This window comes from Cyprinodon variegatus, unplaced genomic scaffold, assembly GCF_000732505.1.
Source record: "Cyprinodon variegatus isolate N-32 unplaced genomic scaffold, C_variegatus-1.0 Scaffold23, whole genome shotgun sequence".
In the NCBI taxonomy this organism is placed as follows: Eukaryota; Metazoa; Chordata; class Actinopteri; order Cyprinodontiformes; family Cyprinodontidae; genus Cyprinodon; species Cyprinodon variegatus.
The window spans coordinates 268163-285553 of record NW_015150476.1 but is presented as its reverse complement, the minus strand read 5'-3'; the positions used below and the strand labels follow the sequence as shown (position 1 = coordinate 285553).

General features: G+C 38.5%; 1 protein-coding gene and 1 long non-coding RNA gene across 3 annotated transcripts in view; one reads left to right on the top strand and one right to left on the bottom strand.

Moving 5' to 3' along the window:
- LOC107095856 overlaps positions 1–7257 on the bottom strand; it is a 16940-nt gene extending 9683 nt beyond the window's left edge. Inside the window, exons 1-2 of the long non-coding RNA XR_001481761.1 lie at positions 7051–7257; positions 4181–4361 (exon numbers count right to left, since the gene is read on the bottom strand). This is a non-coding gene — a long non-coding RNA (uncharacterized LOC107095856). The remainder of the gene's footprint in view (positions 1–4180; positions 4362–7050) is intronic.
- LOC107095823 (nucleus accumbens-associated protein 2-like) lies at positions 5143–16945 on the top strand. 2 transcript variants are annotated; one of them, XM_015392170.1, is made up of 7 exons: positions 5143–5537; positions 6538–6700; positions 6787–7554; positions 10292–10468; positions 11968–12073; positions 12294–12391; positions 12482–16945. In XM_015392170.1, the coding sequence occupies exons 2-7, from the start codon at positions 6589–6591 to the stop codon at positions 12997–12999; spliced, it is 1779 nt and encodes a 592-aa protein (XP_015247656.1). In that variant the 5' UTR covers positions 5143–5537; positions 6538–6588; the 3' UTR covers positions 13000–16945. The 2 variants fall into 2 exon arrangements, with proteins under 2 accessions (XP_015247656.1, XP_015247648.1); XM_015392162.1 differs by lacking the exon at positions 5143–5537 and adding an exon at positions 5615–5949.
- Positions 16946–17391: the final 446 nt, after the last annotated feature.

The window sequence follows — 17391 nt, the reverse complement described above, 5'->3', positions numbered from 1 at the left end:
ATGGATGGATGGATGGATGGATGGATGGATGGATGGATGGATGGATGGATTGATTGATTGGGCATTTACTAATCTGCAGTGAAGGCCTGAACACACCAGACACATTTTAGTGTCCAATCATATGGAAAATCGGATTCTATGAGGTTGTGGCACTTAGAGCTCATTAAAAATGCATGTGGCTTGTCAGACTACACACGATCCTCTGCAACTGCGCTAGTCTAGCTCCTACTAAGATTGACCCTAGTCTATTTTGATCAAATCTACGTAGCAAATCAGTGGCAATGTCATGACGGGAAGAGAGAGAGAAAAATACAAAGTAAAATCTGTAAATTTAAAGGTATTCCTGCCAGGTTAGCCTTGTTTGAAAACGGTGTGTATATAGAAAGTGGTGAAGGCTTGGACAATCAATAAAACATTTCAATTTCAGAGCTTATCGTGCTTCCCCTTTATCAAATTGAAGATGGAAAAAAATCCTTGGCAAACTTTAGAAAAACCAGTCCCAACCAGTAGTAAACTGTTTCACAGTTTGTTGTAACTGCGTTTTTTTTTTTTTTTTTTTATGCGATCTTTATTGAAATCTTTTAGCTGTTCTATTTTAAGAAAATGGTGTGGAGGTGGGTCATGAAGTGGGGTGCTTCTTTGTATTTTGACTGGCAGCCAGCGCGGCATGGATCTCTGCTTTTTTATATTTATAAACGGTTGTTGAGTTTAGATATTTTTTGACTTTTCATAATCTGACCAAGTCAAATATAGGAGATTTTTTTAGGTTTTGGGACACCAGGACAGAGGTTGAAAATGCGGCATATTCATGCAGACATCAGGTTCTGCTCCCCTTATGCCTTGCGGGAGCTTTTGTATATGCACTGCAGCCAGTGTGACAGGAAGAATAAAATAATCACATCGAAGCTAGCAGACTGGAACACAAGCGCTGTGACTCTTCCTTAATGGGGACAGTTCTTGAGCATATCGTTGGGAGAGATTGCCAAGTAACAAAGGCAGGCTCAGGATTTAAGAGTCAGTCCACAAAATCTCACTTATGTTCATGAGGTATGGCTCCCGAACAAATCAGATCCCAAACACAACTGGATAAAAGGAATTTATTTTTTAGGGGTCTACGCTAGGCTCTAGAGACTAGCTGAGTAACTCAGTAATCTATACAGAGCTTTGTGTAAAACCACTGCTCCTCTGTTTTTAAAGAAAGTTTAGGCATTTAGCTATTTCTTATCTGGATACCTACAGGGTCCCTTCCTATGGCAGTTTTTTCTTTCTTTTTTTCAGTCATGTTCCACTGGGAGGAGACCCTGGGGTGGACCTAGTTAGTCCTGAAGGGACAATATAGTCCCAGGATAGGGGGTGCTCTAGGACTCACAAGGTTAGTTGAAAGTGCTGCATGGGCGAGCAATGTAACCTACTTTTAAATAAGCAGAAGCAGTACGATATATATGCTGGTGTTGGTAAGTTATAACTATACATGAGGATATTTTACTGTATACAAAAAAAGCTCTATGAGCTATCTTAAACTCTGCACAATATTTAAAGGCTTCCTCACCATCACATCCTTTCGCTGGTGATGACCAGGGTGATGTGCACCACAAATTAACACTTACATTATGACAAGGTATGAGGTTATCACACTGGTCACTGTAAATATTTAAATTTAAAAAATACCATGTTCTTTGTGAATACTTGATTCTGATTATTTGTTGGGTGTCTGTTCAGAAGTCTTATAAGAGACTTATGCAAAGGTTCTGTAGGCAGATTCTGTTACTTTGACAATGCATAATGATTTATTTAATATATTTTTTCATAAATTACCATGGTATAAGAGAGACAATGGCCTTCAAGGTGTCCAATGGACCTTGTTGAAGCAAACCTCTGACGGTTCACGCCTTTGCATTGTCCACTCATTTCTGACAATAGACACCTCATCTGGTATTTATCCCTTGTGACATTGCTGCGTTATACTATGTTATGGATGCATTTTCACGGCTGGAGGACCTTGGAAAGTAGTAGAATTAACACAGAACATGTTCTAAGGGTTCACTTAGATTTCCTGGCCCATGATAAGTACTTGGTATTATGTGGATTTAGATCACGAAGCATTGTTCTTAGATCCATATGCTGAACTGGGTACAGCATTAAGCTTCGGTTATACTTTACACACGTAGGTTCAGCATGGAAAATGTGATGCGGGGACGCAACATTGATGCTGTTTTACACTATAGATTTTCCCTTGTACCAAATATTCTGGCCAGCTCCAGGGGGACGTGTACAGCACAAACCACTACAGGGTTCCCACAGATCCTTAAAAACTCTTAGGAGGCATTGAATTCCTTAATAAAAATCGAAGGCATTAAAATTATTACCATATCATGAATAGGATTTTATTTTTGTAATCCATATCTATCATGAAAATAATTGACAATAATTATTTTACTTTTACCCGAATAGTTTACTGTAACCATTATTAGTTCAATCCCGATAGTGGAACCAATAAAAAAGGATGCTGTGGCCAGACGTTGGGGTTATGCACCACTAACTTCTTATCTGGTCAACATGTAGAAGTGTAGATTTAAAATTCTGGCTATCCAGCCAAGAGTTTTCTACATAGCTAAAAGTAGGGAATGTATATGAGGCACGGTGTATTTATTGCGCCAATAGCACTAACTCTCTGGATGATGTTAGACGGAGGGCCTACAATGAAAGCAGAAGTATTGTGGACTTTGAGAAGGGAACAGAACAAAGTTTGTGAATTCAGTTCAGTAGTTGTTAAAAATATATCTGTTATTTGTGTGTTTTTTAGCTTTCTTCCTATATGGAAAGTGTTTTTTTTTTCTTAATTTGAAGGACCAGATATCAGATAGTAATGATTTATTTTAACCTCTTAATATCCATTTCATCTCTGGGAAAATTCGCCTATTTTGCATACCCAAATGGAAAAGCAAATAACTGAGGAACTGTAAGCCCAAATTACATGTGTGATACGTTATTTGAAAGCTAACACTTTCTAGTTCCTGAATATATACATTAAAATTGGGTGAGTAAAACATCCAAGCTGCATCAAGCCCAAGCTGCATCAGTTCAAACATGACTCAAAGTTGAGTTTTTTTATTCTCGAAAATAAACTCTTTTTTGAACAGCAGCAATAAAGACATGCTTGCTTGTTGTGGCTGCTTTGTCATGCTACATTTTGACATGCTGCTATAATTGTGCTTTGGTGTTCACTATGTCCATAAAATGAACTAGGTGGTTATATTGTGGAGACTCTAAGCTTTCCAACGATGTCTAACATTTCTATATTGGTAATCATTTTACTGTGTAATTTTCAAGCATTCTGAGTTATTTTGTGTCAGAGTTTAAAATAAAAATTTTGGTGAATTTGTCTCAACCAGCTTTTTTTTTTGTTTAGAAGTTGTGAAGTTGGACTGAACTTTTTATTTCTAATGGCATTAAAAAGTCTTGAATTTAACTTGCCTTATGTGTAAGGAAGTCACTGGCTTACAACACCACACTTCATGAGGAAATAGAAAACACTTCAGATTCTAACTTTTTGCATAGCCTCTTGGTGCAATCAAAGAGTGACCGTAATTATCAAGAGATTTACTATCTCTGTTTACTATCTATACTTATAGGCTTCATCAGAAGACATTTCTAGAAGTTTATGCTTGCAAACACACACCAGTAGGTGCAATGTGTAGATATTCTGTCTGTAGACACTGTTTGGTGGACTATGGAAGCTAAAACAATGTAATTTGGCCATGTGGACGCCTCAAGCATTGAGAGACTGACGTGTGGGAACCATGAAATCCCTGTGCAATTACAGGTGTTAACTGCTTGGGGGTTTCTGGCAATTAGCTCTTACCAACATGATACCTTATTTTATTTAGGAAAAAAATAATCACCTACTCCATATCTGGCTTTTGGGAATATAGACATTTAGTATAGATCCTACACAATGTTTTATCTATGAGACCACTGCTTAGACCACTGGTTATACAAGGTATTGGCAGGAAATGTGTCCTATTCCTTTGACTTAGAAATTATACATTACTTCTCTGGTCTATCACATTAAAATCCCATAAAAGCTAGACTTATTGTTGCATTATACGAAATTGTTTTATAAAGGTTTGAAAACTTTCATCAGTCTGTGTCTACACAAATACAACAATTAATTTCTTACTCATCCATCACAGCATCTTTGCATTTTGTTTTTCACCTCCCACACATATTTTTGTGGTACGCATCCTCTCTAGTAGCTGCTCCGCTTCTTGTAGCCGTTGTCCTGTCATGGGCTGCAACATCCGTCTCCTCTCTTCTCATGCACGTCAAGCGACATCTATGGAGGAGCTTTTTTTCCTGTGCTGGCAAAAAAAAGCAACAGAAGCAGAGAAATGTCACCTAAATAAGCAGAGCTACCAAAGCGGAGGTGTAAATTAATCATTTAATTTATCAATTCATGTGAAAAAAATGGGCTCGTGTGGAGACAGTGCTTTGCTGGTGTTGTGTGTGGGTGTTTTGGCAAGAGATGTCCTGGCATGATTCAGAGAACATACACGACACTTGCTGAAAAGTAAAAATCTTTTTTTGTGTGTGGACCCTGCTATTGTCTCAGTAAGTGGAAAACACCTCTCTGCAAACTTTTCAAGCCCTCCAGTTTAGTAATGCCTGGCTTTGCGAAGGAATGATGCATTCTCTCCAGACTTGCGTCAAACCGGCATTTCAGAAGTTTCACTATTTCGTGTCTAATTAATTAACAGCGCTTACAACCTCTGCAGGCTTCTCTCATTTCTCTTTTGTCTGAGTCATTCCCCTCCCTCTCCTCTGTCATACCATATAGACATCTGTGTCGAGGGGCATGTGGCAGAAGTTGCTTCAATCTAATTGTCTTTCCCTGCTCGTACTGTCCTCAAATGACTTTCTGTCTCAACTCTCCCCTCCCTCCCTCGGACTTTCTCCCTGCCCAGTCGCCGTCTCTGTCTGTAACTGTAGCCTGTGTTTTTCTCTCCCTCCCACTCCCTGCGACGTATAGATACTGCATTGATCAGACACACGCGCGCAGACACATGCACACACACTCACCGACCCAGCCTCCCACTCCTTTCATCATTGATTCGCCCTGCTCTTCTCTCTCGCTCTATCTCCTCTATATTCTCTAGCTCCTCTCTTCCCTCTGTACAGCAGCACTTGTTGAATTCAGCCCTTGGAGAGTAGAAAGCAGGGAGAGATGATGATAAGGAGGCATTCAGACGGCGCTCAGGCATACTGTGAGCAGAGAGAATGGGGTCTTGGAGGATGTAAAGATAGGAGGTAGGAAGAGGAAAAGTCAGAGAAGCTTTTTTGTGAGAGACACTTTAGGAGAAAGCGGGAGCCGGCCAGACGGAGGGGAAACAGAGTGCTCTCCTTACTGTCTGTAACTACTCCTCATCTGTCCTGCTCCTGACTGTGCTTAAAACAGAAGACGTAGAACTATCTGGGCTAACAGTGAGCAATATTTCTGCGTGTTAGTAGCGGAAAAGTTATGTGCTGGTTTCCTCCAGGTGAGTGCTTAGGTGCCAGGTTACAAACTAATATCCTTATGCAGCCTACATTGCCTGTGCCTGTGTATCTCTGAATGCATGAACACTTTTATGTAAGTAAGCCAGAGTGCATGCGTTTCTGTATGGAGTTCATGAAGTGGGAGAGAGTGAGTGAGCAAGAGAGTGAGAGAGAGAGAGGCTTTGTGTGTTTGTGTGTTAAAGAGGCGGTGACATTTTTTCAGTTTGTATTCCTGGAAACTGCTCTGCAGCATTGCTCAATAATGAAACTACTGCTTATATGTATGTGTGTGGGGGTAGGTGGAGAGAAGAAAACAATGATACAAGGTTCATGGAAGTAATGAAGGTGCAAGAATTCCTGGAGAAGGAAGTGTCTCGAATTTATGTGAAAATAAAGAATCTGTCTATCTGAGAGGTAAGGAGAGCGAATGCTGACAAAGGTGTAGCATCAGCAAAACGGAGGAGAATCTATGAACTATGACATAAAAATCTGTCTGTACTCAGTGGGTTTTGTTGCTGAGGAAAAAAAAAAGTTATTGTCAAGGCTATCAAAGTCCAAGCTGCAGGATAACTGCTGTTCATGCATGACAAGCGATACGTGGAATGAGCTTCAGGTTTCCAGGAATTAAAAGTCATGTCAAACAACATAGCCTTAAGAGGTTTCAGTAGGCATGGCGTTGTATTTTTTATGTTTTTTGTCCTGTGGAGTGACTTGGCTCCTCCTCCTCCTCTCCTGTCTCAATCTTTCACCCTCTGTCTTCGCATATCCATCTATCTTTCACACTCCTCTCACTTCTCCCTCAACTGTATTCATTTTCTCACTTAATTTCATCTCAGTGTTCAGTCTTTGCTTCCTCTCAGAAGTGGCTTTCTCTCTCTCTCTCTCTAGCAAATCTATTCCTGTTCTAAACATTCTATTTTTATTTTTTAGAGAAAAAAATGTCCAGCAAACATTTTTTTGTTTTTTGTTTAGCTTGTTTTGATTTTACGGATGTCTTTTTAGGTGGAAGAGTGAAAGTCTGAAAGCCCATCTTCCTCTTCCCCTCCGGCCAACATGTCCCAGCTGCTCCATGTGGAGATCCCGAATTTTGGAGCCACGGTTCTGGGCTCCCTCAATGAGCAGCGACTGCTGGGACATCACTGTGACGTATCCATACTCGTCAAAGGTGAGAAGTTGGAGATTCTTTCTTTTTTTTTAGTTACTAAATCTTCCACAAATGTTTTTAAACTTCTCTCTTTCTGTATAAACTAGGTCAAGCTTTTAAAGCCCATCGGGCCGTTTTGGCAGCCAGCAGCCTCTACTTTCGTGACCTTTTCAGCAGCTCAACCAAGACCCAGTTTGAGCTGCCTTCCTCAGTCACACCTGCTTGCTTTGAGCAGATCCTTACATTCTGCTACACAGGGAAGCTAACCATGGCAGCAAGCGAACAGCTGGTTGTCATGTACACAGCTGGCTACCTCCAGATTCAGCACATAGTTGAAAGAGGCATGGACCTAATGTTCAAGGCAAACTCACCTCACTGTGACTCACAAACAGCAGGCTCCCTAGAAGAAGCGGGATCAGAGCCTCAGAGTCCACTTAATAACGGCATCAGCCTGTCGGTGGCTGGCGTTTTGGGAACCCAAAGCTGGTCTACGCCGTCCCTTCTATTGCCGCAGCGTAAAATTAAAATAGAAGTAGGTGACCCAACACCAATTTCCACACCCTCAGCGCAAAACAAGATTTCAACCTCAGAGCTGGGGAGTCGTCTGGCTAGGGCCTTCTACACAGCAGCTGGAGGGCAAGTTCCTGGTATTCCTGCTTTCCACCTACAAGGAACAACAGGGGGTGGAGCAGGGAATGGAGCAGGTGGAGGAACTAATGCAGAAAGGTCCAGCCCAGGAGAGTCAAGCCTTCCTACCACAGACAGCCCCACATCTTACCAGAATGATGACGAGGAGTTTGAGGAAGAGCCATATGATGGGATCACAGAGGAGACCTACAGTCACATCTATGGGCGCTCAGCTAACCCCTATGGAAGTGAGTAGAGCTGTGTATTAGTCTAATCTTACTCTGGTTGCTAGAAAGTAATGTCCATAAGCAAAAAAAAAAAAAAAAATGATTAGAAATTTGTGACTGATTTCCAAAGTTCAACTTGTACAGTTATAAAAGATAAAACTTTCTTTCTCTCCAAGAACATAAGTTACAATAAACCTATTTTCTACTTTCTGTAGAAAATTTCTGTAGTTTTCTACTTTCCTATTTTCTAGAAGGAACCTTTTATTGCCTAAAGAGTGAAATATTTTTTATCAAATACAACAATGCTTTTATTCATAAACAACCCAGTTACAGAACTGTTGCACTCTGCATAATTGAAAATCTACAAATACCTTTAAGTCTGACAAAATATGGATCAGGGATATATTTGCAATTGAACCCAGTTAGCATTGCAACTGTAGATTTATTGGATGCATTATATTAGCTTTACAAAAAAATCCCAACAGTTTTTATCCCATAATGTTCTGCAATAATATAGGACTCTTGAATTGTTTCAGCTTCATCCTTTTTAAAATCTTTGACCTTGTTCAGGAATATCTGCCTAAACAAAACGCTGAGATACAATAAATTAAAAAAATAAAATAATTTTCCTTCTAATAAGTTTCTTCCACCTTTTATGCTTCTAATTTTATTCTTAAACATGCCATTAATGTTCAAAATAACCACATATTCTTCCTGCAACTCTCACCCCTAAGAGTATTGTCAGAAGGAGCTGTTTGCATAAGGTACACAAGATTCACAAACAAATCAGGTTCATGTAATTTCTAATGGTGGATTGCTCCAATGTAATTTTGTCTCATTTCAGGTAATCAGACAATTTCTTTGTGTAAAAACTCCATAACATAGTTCCATAAAAGTACATTTGTTTCTCGACTGTCTTGATGGTTACCTATCCAAAATGCGACAGTCTCGCCTTATAATGACTTACAGAAAATAACTTTAGATGTGTAGAGCTTAAAAGAAGGGGAAGATAAAAGATCCACATTCATTTTTACCCCAGTTGCATTATTTAATCTTTCATAAATGATGTATCCTGCACATCTTAGGAGGCAGGATGTTGTGCCTCCAGAGTTTGTGTGGGTTCTCACATTTTAAAGATGGCCTTATGGAGTTGGGATCGGAGTGCAATAACACAGTCCTTATCGCAGCCCAAACAGCTGGTCTTTGCTTCATATTGTAATGATTTTTTTAAGCATAATTTCTCCTGGTGCAAACGTCTTTATCCATGCAATGATCCAACATAGTTGTGTTTATATGCATTCATGCACAGGAAGCAGTTCTGGGTGATATTTACAAACAGCAGAGGCAAAGTCTTCCCAACAGTCTTTTTTTCAATTCAAAACTGAAAGGATTGATATCAGGTTTGTTCAGATCCTAGAGTTTTAGTAATTCACGAAATCAACTCTATCTGGAATCAGTCAGAGCGCCACAGGGTGACACTGTTGGATATTTGAGAGCTAGAGTATGCACCTCTCTCCTGTGTGTGTGTCTTAGTGCATGTAGGCAATGGTATCACAAATACCAAGAGGAAATCTTTTTTTTTTTTTTTCTTTTGTACATGTTTGTTGGAAATGATGCATATATTGGTGCTGTTCTCTCTATTTTGTGTATTTTTGCTCTCAGAGATTAGGGAAAACCATTTAAGGGTGAAGAAATGAAACTGTTTTGTGGATCTGAGCTCTGAAAGTCAGGTTACTCACGCAGCATCATGACCTATCTGGGATGAATCTGCAATGCTCTGAAACATTTATGAAACAAAACAAACTTGCATCCGATTAGCGAAGCTTCTCCACAAGCTCAATTGCAAATCCTCTATTTTTAATGAGAGAACAGAGGATGATCATAATAATGTGACTTTTGCTTTTTCCAACATAGATAATCCATTTACCAAGTATTACTACTTTTTTTAAAAGTTTTTATTTTTTGTTATATCCAACTTCAAACTTCTAAAATGAGGAGATTTGATGCAATAGGCCGGGGCTTTAACTCCAATGTCAAGAGCCAGTCTGCTGCAACTTGTAAATGCCTGTCTTTTTGAAAACCTTTATATTAAATGTCTGAATCATCACCTTAGAATTCATCAAGTTTTACAAAGGCCTGATAATGAGTCATTCATTTTATTCAGAGGTGCATTGAGAGGCTGAAGAACAGTGGCTACAGAGGAATCTCCACATGGAACCAAAATATCACACAAATGTAAAGAGGAAAAAAATAAGTGATTTTTTTGTGTGTAATCATTAGATCCCATACATTGTTTTGCAGACGGTCCAGATTTAGATTGCAAATTAATCCTGTCCTGTGGACTGATTCTCCTCCAGAGTTACCATGGCCCTCTGGCTGCTTCTGGTGACTGGCCATCTGTTTAAATATACAGTCATGTTTACAGAACAGCTGTATATGCAGACTATATTAGAAGTTTATATATTTGAATTAACTTGTGAAGGACATTAATTGTTTTGGACATTAATTCAGGAATATTAAGTTACTTTGTAGGTTTTTTTTTTCTCCTTGATGTTTGATTAGTGATGTTTAATTATATATCATGGCTACTCCATTTCACAATTATGTACCACTGTGTTTGTCTATAATAAATGTGTTTGTGGTATAATAAAGCCTTGTAGTCCATCATGATGTTAGTGCTTACACTAATCGTACAGTTTCTGTTGATGTCTCTCTTTTTTTTTTTTCTCATAATGATTTTATCTCTTTTTGACATTAGTCCAAGACAAGCCAGAGTTGGCCGGGATGCCATTGGCTTTGGAGAACCGTAACTGCGTCCTCATCCGCAGAGACCTGGTGGCGCTCCCCGCAAGCCTCATAAGCCAGATAGGGTACCGCTGCCACCCTAAGCTCTACACCGAGGGTGACCCTGGCGAGAAGCTGGAATTAGTTGCTGGTATGCATACAAATATACCTTCCTCTGGGAAATATTAGCATGCACAGATACACTGTTACACCTCATTTACCTTTTACTGATTGTATAAACCCAGATGTAAGTTTACTCCCACTATGTTGATAATGCTGTTCTTTGGTCATTGTTGTTTTTTTTCTTTACTTTGTTTTGACTGAATTAGATATAGCATTTAAGTTAAACTATTTTAAGTAACATTTCAACAGAAAAAGCTGTCAGACTCTTACTGCTAACATCACGGGGAGGCTAACAAAGTGAGGATTTTTGGTAGACATCAGATTAGTCAGATTTATTTTTTTAATTTTATTATTTTTAGCGATGGTGGATTTCATTTAAACGACGGACTTTGCCTGTCTGGAAGGATCATAGATTTGCAGTGTTCGTTTGTGGAGATTAAAGAGTGTGGCAGATGGACAACCATCTCTGCAGATATCATCAATCAGGACTTTATGGAAGAGTGAGCGAGTAGAAGTCAGACTAAAGTAAAAAGCATATGACTTGCTGCAGGGAGTTTGCCAAATGGTCCTTGCAGAGCTCTGAGAATGTAAAGAGATTTTTTTTTTTGTCTTGCTGTTATGATGATACAAAAGCTGAATGATGTGGCCTGAATGCTAGATATTGCTCTCAGCTATCAGTAGCAATGACTCTCAAATGGGCTGAACCCCTCAGTATACCAGGAGCATGGTAAAAAGCAGACTTTTTTTCTTTGACATGGAATGACTTCAACAAAAAGGCCTGAACCATTATTCTTCACTAGCTGTATTCTGAGAGACACAGATGATTGGAACAAAATTAACAATTTTTGGTTATGTGCGTTAAAGAAGTTTATTTTAAATTAACTGAGGGTCAGTGAACAGGTTTTATTACGTCTTGTAGTCTACAATACTGTCTGGAAGAAAAGTTTTCACCCTACGGTACTTGAAATGTATGTAATGCACTCCAACAATATTTCCCATGATTTTCTTTTTTTCTTTTTTTTTTTTTTTACTAATGAAAGGTTTTGAATTTGTCATGAATTTGTATTCAAATACAGCTGCAAGGCATTTCTTTTGAATAATTAGAAAAGGTTCTGAAGGTCAGATGTCTGGATTGTATTGAAGAATATTGGAAAAAAGAGGGAGAAATTGATAGAGATGCACTTTTCTGATAATAAAAAAGAAGATTTTGAACGATTTTCGATCCCCTTCACAATGTTGTGTTATTTTCCTTTTGTGTTGAGAAATATTTCTAAAAGATGGGACTCCATTTGCAACCTTAACTTAACTGTTATATTGAGGATTAATTGTAGAACGTAAACCAAAGGATTTTCCTCTCCTTTTCTTGTTTCTTATTTAAGCTGGACTTGTTAATAATTTCACTCTTTTAAATAAATCGAATGTAACAGTGTCTAACAGTTAAGTTGGTAGAAGAAGAAAAAATACCCTAAAAAGCTCATTCTGCAAGGCATTGTTCTCAGGAAATTCTTTTCTGTTCATGCACCTCAGGAACCCAGGTGTTCATGACACGAGGCCAGCTTATGAACTGCCATCTGTGCGCCGGTATCAAACACAAAGTGTTGCTTCGCCGCCTCTTAGCCACTTTCTTTGACAGGTGAGTTTAAAGCACAGTGCAAGTCGGCAGTTATTGTTTCTCTCTTAGATGTGTGCTTGGTTCCAGCTCTGCTGCTGTTGCCAAATAATCAACTTTCACACTCTATCTGTTGTATGTTGTGCAATGAAACTAGTTGTGTGTGTTTCTGCGTATTTCAATGTGATTTATTGTATGTTTGTTACTGATTTTTCCCTCTGGTATTTACTGCATATTCCTGTAGAAATACTCTTGCAAATAGCTGTGGGACCGGCATCCGTTCTTCTACGAGTGACCCAAGCAGAAAGCCCCTGGACAGCAGGGTCCTCAATGCTGTGAAACGTAGGTTTATTGAGCAAATTATCAGATGCATGTCATGTTAAAGGGTGCTGCTTGACTAAGTGGGCATTGCTGTTGTCTCCTCTTTTACAGTCTACTGTCAAAACTTTAATCCTAATTTCAAGGAGAGTGAAATGAATGTGATCGCTGCTGACATGTGCACGAATGCACGGCGGGTTCGCAAGAGATGGCTCCCCAAGATCAAGTCCATGCTGCCTGACGGCATGGAAGTGTACCGCGCAGGCATGGGAATGAGTGCTGCTGCTGCTGTTGGTCTGAACCTAGCTCTGGGTGCTCCTCAGTCAGGAGTGCCTCTAACCTTCGAGCACGATTTGAAGAGCTTAGAGCAAAGGCTGTATCCAGATCGCAAGGACCCTATCAGGACTCATGCAGGCAGCCCGAGTTCAGGTGCGGCTGGAGCAGAAGCAGAAGGAGAAGGTGAAGCAGCGGTCCAGGAGGATCATGATGAGGATGACGATGAAGCTGGATCAGAGGGAGCCGATCGATCACTGGGGGTACCAGTCTTGGTGTCAGTGGTCGGATCAGGAGACACGCCCCCTGAGCAGGGGGTGGAAAGTTTTGGACAAAATCTGAGGTTGAACGGACAGTGAATGTCATTCTCATGTTGTGAAATGTGTTTAACACTCACATCTTCTTCTCACCGTGTCATCCATCACTCTTTCTGCTCCTCTGTGCTTCCTTAACTGAGATATTCTGTTTGCCATACACAAAAGCTGAATTCACAACTTTTATCAGCAGAACAGTCGGTCACACATGCATGCGCTCGTGTGCGCTTGTGTATTGACAAATAAAAATGTGTAGTGAAATTAACCCACACATAGTAAAAGCATACACAGGCATGGCATTAGTTAATACAGAACAGAAACTTTCTCAGATCCAAGTATGTATTCGGTACTCCGGCTTCTGCAGCCTTATTAAAGGTCAAAGAGATGGCTGTAATCATTCATCATATCAGCGCTACACCACCAACAGCTATCTGCCGCAGTTTATAGTTTGCAATGTAATTTTATTTCATAAAAAGACTTGGGAGAACTTTAAGACCTCTTTACAGTACATCGCATTACCATTCAGGGATATGTGAGAACATTATCAGTATTACAATTAAAGGCAGGAACTGTGAAAGCACCATTTAGAAAGTAAGAAATCATCTCCTGTCTTTTAACTTACATTGCTTTTTCCAGCATCATCCTCTGAACCTGTCCGCATTTTGTTACATTAACTACAAACTTAGCTTATTTGGAAATGATGTGACAGACCAGCAAAACAGAGCACATAAATGTGAATTGGAAAGAAAGGGATACATGATTTTTTTTTTTTTATCTCCATTGCAAAAACAATCTAAAAGGAGTACAAATTTCTTTTAAAGTGTATTTACCCTTAATTTTATTAGGTAAATAAGATGATCTGCAAATAGAATGAGTGTTTACACCCATAAAATAAGATAATTGGGTATTATGCACTTTTTTCTTATTTTAAATATAAATTGTCCCATTCTACTGGTAAAGTGTCACACCTACCTGCTCATTTCAGAAAAAAAGTACTTATTTTAAGAAAATGTTTCTTAATTAGATTTCAGTTTTGTGCAGTGGTGTCATCTCAGTGGGCTCCTTGTTCTCCAATGGACACATTCATCTCCACAGCACAATGCTGCCCCCACCATGTGTGGATAGTGTACTCATGTTAACATGAAAAGTTGTTTTCTTTAGCAAAAAGAGGAATGCTGTGTGTCAGCCAAAAGGTTATGTTTTGATGCAAGCACCTTTTATTCATACAAAGAACAGCTGAACCTCCACTGAGATGAAATCAGCACATAGGGGGTCTTTGTTTACCAATGAGGCCCTTCCTGATCTAAAGGCACATGCCACAGATTTTTTGTTAAAACATTTTTTTTTAAATCATGCATCTTATTTCTTCCACAATACGATCATGTGTGACTGTGTGCTGATCTGTTATAAATTCCCATTAAAAACATAAACAGTTAGACCAACTTAAAATGTGGAAAAGATCAAGACATTTTTTTCCCTGCAAATGCTATTTCCCTCTTCAGAATCCAACAAATCTGTGGCATATATTTTCTGTTTTCTCGGGCATATCTGACTGTAACATATCAGATTATGCTGTCAATGTGATGCCTGTGTCTGCTCCAGACTCCACATCCCAGCCCACACATATGTATGTGCAAACAAACACATACACTGTTACATTTCTGTAATTTTCGCCTTAAATGTCCGTGCTGATGTAATCAAGTGGCACTCTGTCAAAAAGAATATGTTGCATTGCTTTTTAACTCCAAAAATTACAGAATTTTTGGAGATGCAGAGACGTGAACCATAACATAAGATAATGTCAAGCCTTGCATGCATTCATCCAAACAATGAATGGGAAGAATTGCTGAAGTGAACAGCAAAGCCATAGCTCTGCATTGAAATAAGATAGCAGCTACTATTGCCTGGAGCTATGCCATCATAAATCGGAAGCACTTTTTTCCAATTTATTTCTGGAAACAGACTACCAAATGCCACAAATGATCTCGACTTTACTCTGCTTAGACCGTTTTCTGACCCAGACAGAGAAAGTCTGAATTTATTGTTTGTATTTTTATTTTATTTGGAGTACTTCTGAAGAGTGTATTTTTCGCTTAAATGGAGAAGAGTGGATATAGGGAGTGCACTACACTGAGAAAAGAGAAGAGTACTGTTCCACCTTAATGTGTTGGTGTGATGTGTACAAAGTTTGTCCTGTTCCCATTTTCCTTTTGTGTTGTTTTCCTCCTCTCCTATGAGGAAGGGATTTGGAGGGTAAATTATTTAAGAAACTTTTAAGAGCAAATTAGGTTTGTTTACTGCATTTGTACTCAAGAGAGACAGAGGGTGGGGAAGAGGGCCTCTGCAAAAGACTGCAAATAGCCACCACATTACCATGATCGCTTACCCAATCAGACAATCTGTGGGCTCAGATAGAAACAACAGTTCTCTATTGATGATTATTTTCTGTATTTTGTTGGAGGGGAGGGGGACTGAGGCCATGCATTCGTCATGCCTGTTTTCTGTTTTTGATGTCTGATTTCATGCCCTTTGCCATTGCCATGCATAGAACCCAGTCCAAAGAGCCTTTCTTTTTTTTTTTTCCTTTCATGCATTGATTTAAAAAGATCCACTGTTAAGTGTTGCTTCTTGTTCTTAGCTTGCTGTGGTCTCAGTCAACAGTCAGAGCACATTGAATCAAAAGAGCAGACCATAGATTTTTTGCCATAACTATTCTAAAAATGTTATTATTAAACAAATATTAAGCTGATGACACAAGTGAGGTTAGGATGTTTAAAAGAAATACCCTTAGTTTGACATCTTATGTAATATTTCAGTGATGTAACACTTTAGAGATTGGGCCAAACTTTCTTTGTCTTTTCCTTTTTCTTGGATGAGTTTTTAGATGGCCCTGCAAAAAAAAAAAAAAAAAATCCATCCATAAAAAATAAGGGTCACGATTGCACTATAGCTAATGTTAATACGTTTACAGTTTTATTTCTTTGTTTGTTTTTTCCTTTCAGAATGAACTGTAGTCAGCCCTTGATAACCCAGGGTTATGAATGGCCAAGATGATTGATGAATGTAAATTGTAGCATTGCTTTGGTGAGGGTCACAGTCTATTTTTATGATATAGTAAATTATTGAATCTGTGTTTATCATGTGGTTCCATTTTTCTTTTTTTTTTTACTCATAAATTGCAATTCTTCAGAAAAATGATCTTTAGATTAACTTAATTAACAGTGATGTTTTGACCTTATCATTTTGAAATGATGCAAACGGGTCTTCCAGTGGGGTGAAGCACAGGCAGCAGTTGCCTAATAAGTGCAAAACTGAGGTTTGTTTCAGGTACTCCACATGATTTTATCCCCCTATGAACGATTTCATATTGATCAAAACAATAATGTGCTTTTCTAATTGTAAAATCACTCAATATTTTTTGTATAATTTATTGGTTGCTCAATTGAGGTAACAAATAAAAACACATAAAGAATTTCTTTGGGTTTACAATCTAAATCCCCTCCAGTTTAGTCAGGAAATTTAACTCCAAAGTTTATTAGATAAATAATTAAATTTACATTTAAAAATGTTTCAACTGTAAAAGCAAGCCACACTTATCCCTTAAACTACATTGAATTTAGAGACACAGTGCATTGAATACATATTAAATCTCCGCTTTCACTAAAGCATCTTCAAACCGAATGTTTTTATCCCCCATTAATTCTAATAGAGTTTTAAGTATCGCTCTAATAAAGAGTGCAGTAACTATAAGGGCCTAGGAAAATGCGATATACTCCATTGCATTGATGAAAGGGGGGTGGAGCAGTGCCTTAGACTGTGAATGTAGGTTTGTGCCATAATAATGTTTAGAAACAAACAAAAGCAAGGAGGTTGTATAGATTAGACTTTTCTCTTACTGAAAATGTTACTCCACACTTTAAAATTATGACTCTAACAACTATTTGATACATTTTAGTTGTCTTATTTTCTTTTGTGTCATCTTTGAATGTATAAAAAAATATATACTTCCTTTACTACAGTCACTGTGTTTATTTAAGCTTTTATTTAAAATATATAATTGGTTCCTTATTGGACACCCTTGCATGCTGAGCAAGACAGGGCAACCTATCAAGAAATGTAAATACAATCAGATTTATTAATCCAAGTAAGATTTGTACATCTGCTCAAATGTGTCTTCCTCTGAAAACTTTACCTTCGTTCATCATCTTCATTATTTAAAATTAACCTTCTCGCTTCTTGGGGTCTTATTTTTCCATATTGTGCAGAGTAACCAACTGATGTTGCACTTTAAAATGAGAAATTCTCAGAGAGTGTCATGGCTAACTTTTGAGAGAATGGGCTCCAATGGAGGCGCTTATTAGGAAAAAAAGATAAGTAATGTGTATGATTTTTACGGGCTTGTTTGATGGAAACCAGTGTCATGTTTACTGCAAAAGG